Here is a 14,485-nt window from a genome sequence, read left to right as displayed (position 1 = left end):
GTGGTTTTTTGATAAGGAATGGGCCTTTTAAACATTTGAGAGTATAAGATCACAAGAAAAAGTGTGTGAAGGATGACTTTTCAAAAAATACCTGGACAGCTTTGTTTGTGATATCAGCAGAATACATTATCTTGTAGTAGCAACACATGATGCAGTTTTTATTTCACTGTAACAAAATGATGTGTTAGTTGTTGGCACCAAATACCAGCTACAATAGGCACAACCCTGAGGAGAGGTTCGAAATGCACAACACTCTTTTTCAGCCAGTGGATGCAAAACATTATGTTCAGACTGACATTTGCTTGAGTGTATGCCATTTGTTAGGGTTCGGCCATTGATTTAAGGGGTTCATAACACATCACCAGTACAAATATTGCATAGGAATTTTCACTGAGCGAACTGATGATGATCAAGTAAAAATGCAGCAATAGTCATCATGTTGAATTTTGTTGCTTTGAGCTGGAGCATCCAGTATCCCTACTCCAGCCTTCTGAACCTTGGCTATTGAATGCAAGTATTGCACAATGTTTAAATTGTGACAGTTCACCACATATATCTGTCATCAAGACTTCCTGAATGTTGAAAGTAATTCACGTCAGAACGATATCTCTTGAAATAAGAAAACCCTTTTCTGAAGTTTATTTTCCAAAAGCACTCACCCCAAACACAATAGAAAGATTTCAAGCTGCCTCTGCTGCCTTCACCATCTGTTAAACCCATAGCAAATAGTACATCTCAAATGTTAGCTCTTTTCGCACTTGCAACTCTACTGTACAATTGTTGAACAACATTCATAGGTTTCAAGCATGCAAAAACCCATACTGACTGTAAGCTAAATACTAGAACTGCAAATAAGAAAATGACAGGTGATAACACACTCAAAGCGCCACATCACACTTGGCTAATCTGTTGGCGCCTCGTGTTAAGCAGTGTATGGTGTATGGCACAGAGCTGTTGGCTGCTGCAGGGTGAGGAAACTCTTGAGCAAGAACTGTTCTGATCTTGATGCAGCCACGAGCTTTTTGGTAGAATAGTTTCTTGAAATGTTTGTTACTGCTTATGTATTAGAGAGTGAAGTGAGTTATCTTTAGAGGTTCCACCTGACAGAACTTTAGTGGACATCCAAAATAAGACTTAAAAAATTAGGCATTGAGGGAGTTCGAACTCACAACTTCGTATCCACATTGTAGGACGTTTACCACTAGACCATGAACAGATACAACTCTGCAGTGGCTCATGAATAATGACAGCATTTCCTCCACACACTTGCGAATCCTGGAGTTTTGCCAGATTGTACGTACGGCCAGACTCAGGATGCCGGTTATATTGGCCACCTCACGTGAACGATACTGACTTAGTCTCTACAGCAGTGGCCGACGGCCAGGTTTTATGTCTAAGTCTGTACATTACAGCAAAGGGAGTCAGAGGAAGATGCTGCTATCACACAAAAAAGTAAACCTTTGGCAAAATTAATTTATTTGCTTCCTCTTTCCTTCAATATCCTTCTTGTTAAGCTTTATAATAAAATGCAGATATCAGTTGTGTTGATCATTTATGTCCAAAATGCAGTAAGTTAACATTACATAAAATGACCACTGAGCTGCTGAATCTAGATTTCCTTATGTGAACTCAATGTGACATAACAGTGCTCACCGTAAACAGCTGCAGAGCGTGCACATCTGACGGTGAGAAAATGTTCCGTAACTGACACGAAATAATTGTTGGAGGCCAAAATCGAGAACAAAGAAAGAAAATGCATGCAAACCCACTTCAGTCATACCCTCTAGATCTCAACAAACACATTATATGATCATATTTTCAGAGGAAGTTTATTACTGGCCATGCTGTAAAACTATAATTTTAATTTTGACATCAAAACAACATTTTTTGTAATTTGAAATAATTGCAAACACAATAACATGAGAGTTTTCAATGTGCTATTGATATCCAATGGTCTTACGATTAGAAAGGGCTCAAATTATGATAAATTTTTCTTTACGTTTGCATGTTATATTACAGTGAACTGGTTTGTAAAGTGGTTCTTACCTCATATACTGCCTTGCCAAGCATTCTTCCCACAAACTCAAACAGTTGCAGGTGATTATCCTGCATGTAAGACGTAGGAGATGGATAGAGCCGCTCCTCACTCGTAACACGAAAAAGGTTGAGAGAGGGATCAAAGACGCGTTTAATGGTTTCCTCAAGAAATTCTGAAACAGAAATAAAATAACTGCACCCAAATTATAAAGTTACTGTAAATGTTAGGATGGAACAAGTGGAGCTATTTTTCTATGATGAGTGGCCTACATAACAAATAAGATATTAAAATGCCGTATCATAGCTCTCCCTGTACCGGAATATTGTCGTAACTGTTCAGTAATGGCGCAGAAATCTACATCATTATTCCCACTTTTAAAAAATTGCTGTGACAGAGTAATTGCATACAGCATGCAAACTGTGCCATGCTAAGTACCATCCGCTATGTGTTATATAGTAACTTGCATAGTCTGTACACAGATGTACCACACTGACCCGAAAATATGCCACACTTTTTTATCCAAATTTCACCATCAAAAAATTAGGGTCTGGCTCACATCTGCTACAGTCTTTTTACAAACAATTGCACAACAAAAATTAAGCTCATGTGCAACAATACAACTAGTATCTGTAGCCAAAACTACCAGTAATATTTCATTAGCTTATAATTCAGTTTCAGTTGGATACTGATTTGTGATGATACAAACAACTATTTAGAGAGAATAGCATCATCAAACCAAGGAATTCAGAATAGTTGTGATGTATGCTTCGAATGTACACTTGTGCATTATACTAAAACCACAAACGACAGAGAGGCTAGAAGAGAATATAGACTGGGTGAATCTAATGTGTGATGGTTGCTTCAGAAGAAAAACATGCAGAGGCAATTTCAATAAGAAAATCCATCAGGGAACTGAAATATGGTAAGTACCTGGAACTTGAAGCTAAGGCTTGTTCCTATGTGCAAGATAAAAGGAAAGATGGGATGCCTATCTCACAAGAAATTCTTCAACGGAACATCCCGGAAACTTCAAAAGATTTAAACGAACAACAAGAATTTCATGTGAGTATTGGTTGATGTTCTGAATTTATGCAGAGAAACTGCCTTACTCTCTTATGAAGTACAATACTAGCACAGTGATTGTCAGCAGATTTTGAGGAGAAGCTGGTCAACTTCCAGCATTACATCATCCAGGTATGAAAGAATCACGCATACCCTTTTGATCAGATTGGCAACACTGACGAAATGGCTGTAAATTTTGACATGCCGAGCAATATGACAGTAGAGATGAAATCGGCAAAAAGTATCTCATTATGAGGAATCGGGAATGAAAAAAGTTGAGTAACTGTGGTATTAGCTGCTAAAGCTGATGGGAGAAGGATGCCCCATTAATCATTCTAAAAAGAAACACCATGCCCAAAGAAGACTTTCCTACAGGCGTAGTGATTTGTTGCCAGGAAAAGGGCTGGCTGACAACACAGATATGGAGCACTGCCTGGTACGAGAGCCATGACATTTTTTGTTGCTTTTAAGTAAAAGATAAAATATCTGCACAAAATACAGATCTTGTCATAAAACCTGGAGGAATGAATTCAAAATTACAAGCACTAGATGTGGCCATAAACAAACTGTTCAAGGACAAGCTCTGAAAAATGTATTCAGATTGGCTCCTGGAAGAAGACCGTGTCCTTACACTGTCTGGTAAGATTAAGAAGCTACCATTCACCCTTTTGTGCACATGGATTCTTATTTCATTGTCCTGAATATCATCAGGGTCCATCATCAAGGGGTTCAAGAAATGATATATATTGAACGTGCTGGATGCCAGTGAGGATGATGTACTGTGGGAAGAGAATGAAGAAAGTGATAAGAGTGAGAGTGATAATGTGAATACCAGTACTTTTAGTGACGAGAGCAAATAAGACAAAATAAGTTGCCAATGAGTTGTATCAGTTGTTAGAACAAATGTTTATGGTACATAACAATGTCTTACAAGTAAATATAAAATACATTTTTGGTAATTTTTCTCCTCTCAATCAGTGTGTGATATATTTTCATGCAAATTCTCTCTCTCTCTCTCTCTCTCTCTCTCTCTCTCTCTCTCTCTCTCTCTCTCTCTCTCCCCCCCCCCCCCCCCCCTTTTTTCTGAAAAATCACTGAAAAAAGTCTCATATGCAGTGGTGGCTTATTTTTGGGCCAACATAGTGGATGTAAATTGGGGTCATGTCAAGATCTTATGGCAGATGGGTCACCTCCGTATTCCTCCAATTTGAATGTTAAGCCTGCATGTTATGGGGCAGTCAAATGAAAATGACACAGACAGGAAAAAATTAAAGTAAGCTTTTTATTACTTAAAAAATAATTGTCGTAATTGTTAATACATTTGTTCCAGTGTGATATAAGATTGTCAACGCCTTCATGGAAAAATATTTGCAGTTTTCTTTGGAACCAAGATTGTACTGAGGTGTGCTGCACCTCTTCCTAAACAGCAAATCAATGGCCAAGAATGTCTTTCTTCAGAGCTTCAAATTATAGAAATCACATAGGGAGAGATTGGGACTTAATAGAAGATGTGCAAGGGCTTTCCAGCAAAACTTATGCAGTTTACTCAAAACAACCTTGGTAACATGTGGGTGGGCACTTCACAGATGAAGATGCATCCCATATCACTGTGATCCACAGAGCCAACTGTGCAAATGAATCTGCTTTCCCCAAGCTACATGCGAAGCATAGGAAATGCCGAGTGAATGACCAAAGCCAGAAAACTGCTATTCAGAAGTGAAGTAAGTCCAAGATGGGCAACGAGAGATGAAGTTTTTGTAGTATGTAACAGGTAAGTCGAGATGATGCTTTCATAGTAGAATATGAAAGAAGATTCCCAGAGGCAATTAGAAAGCAGAGATAGGCTCACATTGGTAGTCAAGGAATTTATCAGAAAATGAAGCATAAAATAAATGCCTGGACAGAGAGATCAGTTGGCAAATGTATTTGCAGAGGAGAACTTCTTGCCGGAATGACAGTAGTATTTGGCAGCTTTCATGTAACGCCTCTTATCTGGATTTGTGGGAAACACACTAGAGGCCAAATGGATTCTGTGAGGTTGAACTGTGTGTGAAGGCTATGTAAGATAGACAGGTTACACATAGAAACAGCGAAAGTTGTAGGATTCAGTTTTTTTTATTTAACCCAGCATGCTAGAAATCCACGAGATGGATGGCTATGCAGACAAATATACTATAACCCACAATCAAACTATGATCGGACAAAGGACTGATACAAATGAAGGGGGAGTGTTTCTCTAGTCCCCACAAGGTGCCACTTAAGAGTGTTTACGTCATTCACAGATTTGACACAGTGGGCTGCCAGGTAAGATATATGGGAGGAGCAACTAAGTTTTCTATCAAGTGTTAACATTGAAGTTTTTCTGATTTATGCACACAGGAGAGCAGTGACCAAGATGCATGGATGGTGGATGGAATTATTTCCATGCCAGATAACCATACACGCCATCTTTTAGCCGAAATGTGGAAGCCACTGTTTATGCTCCATGAGCAGATGTGATTGAGACAGCACTGAAATTAACAGGTCCACCAAGAGCTGCAATAGGAAATCGTCAATGGAGAGAGAGCACAAGATGCCTGTTGGGAGAGGGTCCATAATGGGTCTGGCTGATATAGCAAATAAGTTTATGCTCAGTATGGAGCCTTAAAGTATCCTGTGCTCCTGAATAAAAAAGCTTGATGAAGGCGAAGCCACAAGTATATTACAAACATGTCCTTTTAAAAATTCCCTTACTAAGTGTGGCAGGCAGGCTCTGAAACTCCACCTGTGCACTGTATGGAGAGTTCTTGTCTCCAAGCAAGTGTCGTGGACCATTTCCAGGTGGGAAGTGGGAAGGGGAAAGGGGAAAGGGGAAAGGGGAAAGGGGGGGGGGGCAACAGTCTGGTGTTTCCATAGAAAGTTATCTACAATGTGGGTTAACCATTAACAAGGTAACAAAATGGGCAAATGTACGGCAATGCCTATGAAGGCCACACTGGAAATTTCTCAGCAATTTCTGAGACAAGGGCTACCATAACAGCTGCCCAGTGATAATTTATTCCATCACCTCAGAGACACTACTGGCGGAAGAAGTGTAGCGGCAGCCGGAAGGAAGGTGTCTGTCTTTATCAGGCTGAGATACAGGCATTGCAGTGGCTTTGCGCCAATATGTGGCAAGTGAGCCATCCTTTCAGATACAATTGTACACATGGAGGAGAAAGAACTAATCATTGGGAAATTGGGGCTGCAACATATGAATGTGAGTGTTGTCGGGTTTTGGGGGGAGGCCGCTGGGAGGGGGACATTAAAAGAGCATGCTCTACCTGCCTCTCAGTAAAAACAATGGCTGCTACTTCAGAGCTTGGGTATTTTATGACTGTGGTGGTAAACTGGAGGTTACAGGTCTGTGTGGTCACATTTTGGCCGTGGTGTAGCAACAGTAACTGCCATGTAGTGGCATGGAAGGCTTCTGGATGGCATATATTTTCCAAGCAACAGTCTCCAGTACAAGGTGTGTTCAAACAAATAAAGGAAACTTTGTAATTCTAGTGTGTTTTATCAGTCTGATGAGTATTATTTTTTCATAGTGATGTTGGTAAACATGACTGAAAAGTCCGTTAAATTTCGGACATGCAGCCGCGCAAATAAAATTTCTTACACTGATATTTCGGCCATGTATTGTCGGGCCATCTTCAGAGTAATTGCAAGACCGATGACATGGTGCCGAGTGCGGCCTTATATGCTCCACCACGGCTGTAGATCTGCATCTTTATTGACTTCATCTAGTGACTCCCAAGAAACTTTTATTTGTGCATGTTTTTGTTATAAATACAACAATTTTAGAACACATTTTATACCCAAAACATGTGAAAAAATTTCTTAGCATCTGTTCTGATTGTGATATAATGAACATTCTAAATAATTTCTTTCACTCTTTCCAAAATTTAATTTGTTCATAATCTGCTGGGTCCTCCAGGGCATACACCATCTTCAGCATCTTAACAGCTTTCCTTGAAATGATCATACCATTTGTAAATCCTTGTTTTACTCATAGAAGAATCACCAAAAGCAATACTTGATGTTTGTAAAAGTTCACTATGCTTTATTCCGTTCTTATAGTAAAATACAATACAAATTCTCTTACCCTATTCTATACAAAATACTGCTACCAAATGACTAAATACCGAGTATGGCTAATAATGTACAAATACTTTTTAGTCGTGTGCATTTTCAACTGTTTGTGGTGTAATGAATACCGTATTTACTCGAATCTAAGCCGCACTCGAATCTAAGCCGCACCTGAAAAATGAGACTCGAAATCAAGGAAAAAAATTTTTCCCGAATCTAAGCCGCATCTGAAATTTGAGACTTGAAATTCAAGAGGAGAGAAAAGTTTTAGGCCACACCACCAAATCGAAAAAAAGTTGGTCCATTGTAATATGAGACACAATTTAGGTCGAATGAATGACGATACAGCTACAGTAGTTTGGTTCGAGTCGTAAGCTTAGCAGTGAAGCTTTACCAGGTAGCCATTGCTATGCGTCAGGCGCTCCGTCCGTATTTATACGGCTACCCTTCCTTTTTCACGTGCTTCGTCTGGTTTGAATTGATTGCTTATTTTTCGTTGATCTGATAAGTGCCGTTCTCTTTGTTATAGGTGTTTACGTCACTCCAAACTGAAAATGCATTACTGTACTGTGTCATGCATTGTTTGTCGCATTCTGATAATGTGTGTTTACGACCTGTCGCCGCTCGCGGCATGGCTTGCTTTTGTGCACGCTACCGCCACTTACAATTAAAAAACAAAAGAGAGGAATCGTCTCATTAGCGAAACAATGGCAAGAGGCTGCTATTTGTTGTTACATACACTGCTGCTTTCTTCGAAAATCATCAACAAGAACCAAATAATAGACTGCGTATGATAGAAGATGTTTCTGAACGAGAGTTTAGCGAAAATTTTTCTCCGTTTGAAAATCTTTGCAGACGCCTCTTTAGTACATTACATTCTGCACAGAAATTAGAGTCATCTTAGATTTAAAAATATAGTCAATTGCCGTGCTTCATTTCTGATTGTACTACTATTAGGCATAAGAATAGTATGAATATAAACATGACATGATATGATATGATATATATTCTTCCGCGTTTGCTGTTTTCTCACTCTAGTTTCGTAGTTTACTAGGCAGACAGGATTTGAATGAGATAGCAGCAAACACGAAACAATACATGGCAAAATGTTTATATTCGTAATATTCTTATGGTGAAGAGAATACTGCATGTGATTCACAATACATAAAAGTTCCTATTAGCAAGCATCTCTTCTCACAGGTAGGAAAAAATTCAGAACGTAGAGTTGACCATATTGACAAACATGCCAAACAGTCTTGCCAGTCGGATTTTTGTAGTACATTGAAATGCTGCTACATTTGAAATGAACAATACGGAATTTGTATTTATTTCTTTGGATAATGTATGAAAATGTAGTGGTCGAAACTCAGGGCGGAGAAAAAAGCTCAACTTCCACTTTTTTTTTTTAAATTTATTTACTGACGCAGAGGTTTTGGCGCCAGTATTTATCTTTGTGCCTGCAAAGCATGCCTGTGTAGCGCTACATATATTCGACGGCAGAACTTTGTTGTGGCGGCACCTACCAACATTTTTCAGAACTTCCGCCTACTTTGCACTCGATTCTAAGCTGCAGGCGGTTTTTGGATTACAAAATCCGGAAAAAAAGTGCGGCTTAGATTTGAGTAAATACAGTAGTCCATTAAATTTTAGGCATGCAGCTGCGCAAATAAAATTTCTTGCAGTGATATTTCAGCTGCGTATCATCTGGCCATCTTCAGAGCAAGTTGTAAGACTGACGACACGGTGCCAAGTGCGGCCTTATATGCTCCACTGTGGCAGTACAAACCTGCGAGTTACAGACGCTGGTCAGAAGCAAAGAGATACATATCCTTACACATGCGCTGCCTGTGGCGAAGGCATATAGGTGCACCTGCCTTACGAAGCAATAAATTGTCCTTTACAGAGCCAAGTAAAGCTGCAATCTTCGTCGGAGACCGGAAGATCACCCTAACAGTGTTTCTCAAGAATGTGGCCTATCTTCGAGGAGAGACCACCCACGTAAGGCAAAAATGCACTTTATATGAAGGAATTACTACCTTCTTCCCTATCACATACCTGGATACCTGTAACTATGTTATCTGTCCTAAGTAAAGGGCTAAATTTTGCTCCTACTCCAAAGACTTTGCTGATATCATCTTTCATCGGTACTACTGAAGAAGCTGTCCGACCCCTATCAAAGAATTCAACTGAAGAAATCAGACGTGAAAGTTGCTGAGCAATTACAAAACATCATCCACAAAGAAGTAATGTCCCCAAGGAAGGAAGATTTGCGATACAAAAGCTGCTTGAGGATACTGACACAGTCGCCCTGGGTGTTGACAAAGGTAATGCTACCATCCTTTTGCCTTAGGAAGTCTACTAGGAAAAGATATTTGGTTTACCTAGTTCTGGTGCATACCAGAAGACCAACAAAGATCCTACCAACAAGGTGACAACAAGTACTGCTGCTTTGCTGAACGCTTCATCACTACCAAAGGAAGTCACAAGAAGTTTAAAAGTGCAAGGTGCAGTGCCAGCGAGATTTTATGTGCTTCCTAAAGTTCACAAGATGGATAAGGGTGAGTGCCTAGAGGATCTGTCTATGAGCCCTATAACGAGCACTATTGGTTCACCAATGTATTTTTCTGCCAAATATTTATCTTCCTTATTAAAGCCATTAGTAGGAAAATGTAAACACCACATTCGTAATTCTATGGATCATATATTCAGTTTAATGGTGAATGTTATGAGCAGATTGATGGAGTTGCTACGGAAAGCCCCCTCTCCCCTCTGGTAGCTAATTTACTCATGGAAGACTTCGAGGAAAAGGCACTGGACTCAGCAAGTTTTAAACCAAAAGTCTTCTGGAGGTATGTAGATGATACATTTGTAGTATGGCCCCACAGGATGGATGAATTACATCAGATCAAGTCTGGTTTTGCCCCATGTGGTGCCCCATATTTGCAGTAGGATTTTGGAGCATATACTGTACTCTAACATTATGAATCATCTTGAAGAAAATGACTTATTGATACATAACCAACACAGATTCAGAAAATATCACTTTTGTGCAACAAAGTTCTTGTGCAACACTCTTTATTCCCATGAAGTAATGAGTGCTGTCAACAAGGGATCTCAGATCGATTCCATATTCCTAGATTTCCAGATACCGTTCCTCACTAGCGACTATTAATTAAATTGCGTGCATATGGAGTATCATCTCAGTTGTGAGACTGGATTCGTGATTTCCTCTCAGAGAGGTCACAGTTTGTAGTGACAGACGGTAAACCATTGAGCAGAACGGAAGGGATATCTGGCGTTCTGCGGGGTAGTGTCGTAGGCCCTCTGCTATTCCTGATTTACATAAATGATCTAGGTGTTAATCTGTTGCAGCCCCCTTAGATTGTTTGCAGATGACATTGTAATTTACCACCCAGTAAAATCATCAGACGATCAATTCCAATTACAACATGATCTAAAGAGACTTTCTGTATGGTGTGAAAAGTGGCAATTGGCACTAAACAAAGAAAAGTGCAAGGTCAACCACATGGGTAATGAAAGAAATCCAATAAATTTTGTTTATACGATAAATTGCACAAGTCTAAGGGCTCTCAATTCGACTAAATACCTAGGAATTACAATTATGAGCAACTTAACTTGGAAAGACCACATAGATAATATTGTGGGGAAGGCGAAACTAAGACTGCACTTTCTTGGCAGAACACTTGGAAGATGCGACAAACCCACTAAAGAGACAGCCTACATTACACTTGTCCGCCCTGATGGAATATTGCTGCGTGGGTGTGGGATCCTTACCGGGTAGGATTGATGGAGGACATCGAAAGAGTGCAAAGAATGGCAGCTCGTTCTGCGTAATTGTGCAACAGAGGTGAGAGAGTCACTGATATGATATGTGAGTTGGGGTGGCAGTCACTGAAACAAAGGCAGTTTTCTTTGCGGTGCGATCTGTTTACAAAATTTCAATCGCCTTCTTGCTTTTCTGAATATGAAAATATTTTGCTGACACCCACCTACGTAGGGAGAAATGATCATCATAATAAAATAAGAGAAATCAGAGCTCGAAAGGAAAGATTTACGTGTTCCTTTTTCCCACGCAAAATTTGAGAGTGGAATGGTAGAGAAGTAGTATGAAAATGGTTCAAGGAACCCTCTGCCAGGCACTTAAGTGTGAATTGCAGAGTAAATATATGGATGCAGATGTAGATGTAGATGTATATGGGTGCTCTTTCCTCGAAGATAGGCCATATTCTCAAGAACCACTGTGTTGACGTGATCTTCCGGCCTCCCATGAAGATTGCAGCTTTACTCTGCTCTGTAAAGAATGATTTATTGCTTTGTAAAGTGGACGTGTATCAGATTCCTTGCGGAAATTGTCAAAAATCATACATAGGCCAACCAACACGCACAGTTTATGAGAGGTGTGTGGAACAGTGAAGATACACACGCTTATCACAGCCAGACAAGTCAGCTTTGGCTGAATATTCTATTGATACAGAGCATTCCATGAGCTACAGTGATGTGAAGATTCTAATGTTGTAACCGCAACAGGGACTGTCGCGGGGTTGCCGCTAATGGAAACGTGGCAGGACTGACATGAACGGCCCACAAACAAACAACATGGATGAACAGGGATGGTAGGGCAAGCACGACGACAGACAACCGAGCAAGACGCCAAGATAAACAACAACGTATTAAGCAAAGGGGTCACAAGAGACAACCTCACGAAATCAAAACAATGCCCACTCGTAAACGGGAAGTAAGCACACGCTATGTAAACACGATGTCTAAGTGAGATGTCAACTGAATCAACATGAATACCAGACTGCCTTGCTGAATGAGATGCTGCCGACTAAATACATGACAGGGTATGCCGTTATTGGCCACCGGGACCATGTGCTCCACAGTAGCGCCCTCATGTTAAGAGTCGAGCCCAGCAGCACGCACAGGCAAGGCTTACGGCGTGACTGCTGCAGCGACCTCTAGTGGTCATCGAGTTCCGTGCCATCTGGCGCGAATTGGAAACCTGCAGCACTCCACCTTTTCCTTTTGTGATTCTATCTTCAAGAAAGCTATACAGATTAGATTAGATAATAATTTAATAAATAGAGATAATGGTTTTAATTCAGACAAAGCGTGGAATCCGGCTCTTGGGATAATTAAACAGCAGAGAAGTCGTCATGGTGCCATCGCCGCCACACATACATTGATAAGCGAATCGAATGTCTGTATACCTTCGCCACAGGTGGCACATTTGTATCTCTTTGCTGCTGACTAATGTCTGTAACTCACAGGCGCATACCACCGCAGATGAGCATATAAGGCTGAGCTTGGCACCATGTCGTCAGTCTTACAAATTACTCTGAAGATGGTCGGATGATATGCAGACGAAATATCTGTGCAAGAAATTTTATTTGCACGCCTGCATGCCCAAAATTCAAAGGACAATTCATTACGCAACAAAAAGTTAAAAATGCACATGACTGAAAAGTACCTGTACAGTATTAGACATATTGGGTATTAAGTCTTTTGTCAGCAGAATTTTGGATAGAAATGGATAAGAGAATTTGTACTGTATTTTACTATAAGAACGGAATAAAGTATAGTGAACTTTTACAAACATCAAGTATTGCTCTTGGTGATTCTTCTATGAGTGAAAAAGGATTTACAAATGCTATTATCATTTCAAAGAAGGCTGTTAAGATGTTGAAGATGGTGTATGCCCTGGAGGACCCAGCACATCATCAACAAATGAAATTGTGGAAAGAATGAAAGAAATTATTAGGAATGGTCACTATATCACAATCAGAACAGACGCTAAGAACTTTTTGGGTAAAATGTGTTCCAAAATTGTTGAATTTCTAACAAAAACATAGACAAATAAAAGTTCCCTGGGAGTCACTAGACGAAGTCAATAAAGATGCACAGCTAATGAAATAACAATACCAGAGAAGGAAAGTTGCTACTCACCATATAGCAGAGATGCTGGGTCACGATAGGCACAATAAAAAGATTCACACAATGGCATGACAACCAACAAGCTGTCTGTTCGCATGAACGGCCACCGACAAAAGTGTGGCCAACAAACATGTGGACCACCCTGTTGCTGTACACGCTGCCAAACATGATATCCCTCATCTCAATGACTGCTTCACAGCCTGTGCCATATGGATCCTTCCCACCAACACCAGCTTTTCTGAATTGCGCAGGTGGCAGCTTTCCCTGCAATACATTCTATGTTCCTGTAACACTCCTGGCCTCAACCTTTGTTAGTCACTGTCCTCACCCACCCAGTCCCCTCCATGTTCTCATTCCAGCACTACACAGCTGTCATTTCACCACTGCACCCAGTCTTTTAATTTCTCTCTATTTCTCTCCTTTCCACTACCAACCCCCCCCCCCCCCCCCCCGCCCCCTCCACACCTTCTATCCTGCCCTCCATCTAAACTGCAGCACTTCACTGTCTGCCACTCCCACCATACAATCCCTCCCCCTCTCCGTCCCAGCCTCCTCCTTACCCCCACCCAGTTGCCACTCCCATCATGCGCTGGTGCTGTTGTTCGCAGTGTAGTTTCAGCTCTCTGAGACGGCAGATGTGTGTGCATATTGCTTGTGTGACTGCGTGTGTGTGCGTGTGTGTGCGTGTGTTTATGTGTGTCTACTGCTGACAAAGGCCTTAATGGCCGAAAGCTATGACTGTGTGCATCTTTTTATTGTGCTTATCACGACTCAGCATCTCCGCTATATGGTGAGTAGCAACTTTCCTTCTCTGGTATTGTTACATTCCATCCTCGATTTTCCATTGTTTGATTTTTGCCTGAGCACTAATGAAATGTGTCATAATAATTAGTAAAACATGAGTGTAAAGATGTCATTCAAACTAAAGCTCAACTGTCCTAGTGGAAACATTCTTGATTGCAAAGGCCAAAAAGTGTAGTCAAATGACTGACTGACTGACTATTTTTTTCAATTTTAATGGCATAAAGTACCACAAATCCTTGCTACAAAGTTGAATGCTATCCATCATAGAACCACAGCATTAGAAGGAACAATATGGCTTCAGAAGTAACAGATAAAAATTAGACCTAATTTTTAGCACCTGCACGTTGATAGAAAAGTATTGGGAGAAAGGCAAGAACCTGGTCATTGTATTCCTGGATATAGAAAGAGCCTATGATAGTGTTATAAGAGATAAGATCTAGGAATACCTGAGGAAAAAGAACATGCCTGAAGGACTAATAAGAAAAATTCAGATGTTGTAAAAAGACTGTACTAACTGTG

At 40.4% G+C, this 14,485-nt stretch overlaps 1 protein-coding gene across 2 annotated transcripts in view; it reads right to left on the bottom strand.

Annotated features, from left to right (window-relative positions):
* LOC126460849 (ubiquitin-protein ligase E3B) overlaps window positions 1-14,485 on the bottom strand; it is a 297,274-nt gene that overhangs the window by 103,849 nt on the left and 178,940 nt on the right. For both annotated transcript variants that reach the window (XM_050095948.1, XM_050095949.1), the window contains exon 12: window positions 2,047-2,210. In XM_050095948.1, coding sequence (XP_049951905.1) covers window positions 2,047-2,210 — 164 coding nt within the window. The remainder of the gene's footprint in view (window positions 1-2,046; window positions 2,211-14,485) is intronic.

The sequence above is a fragment of the Schistocerca serialis genome, chromosome 1 (genome assembly GCF_023864345.2).
Source record: "Schistocerca serialis cubense isolate TAMUIC-IGC-003099 chromosome 1, iqSchSeri2.2, whole genome shotgun sequence".
Classification (NCBI taxonomy): domain Eukaryota; kingdom Metazoa; phylum Arthropoda; class Insecta; order Orthoptera; family Acrididae; genus Schistocerca; species Schistocerca serialis.
Note: the sequence above shows the minus strand (reverse complement) of the source record. Positions and strands in the feature narration are given on the sequence as shown.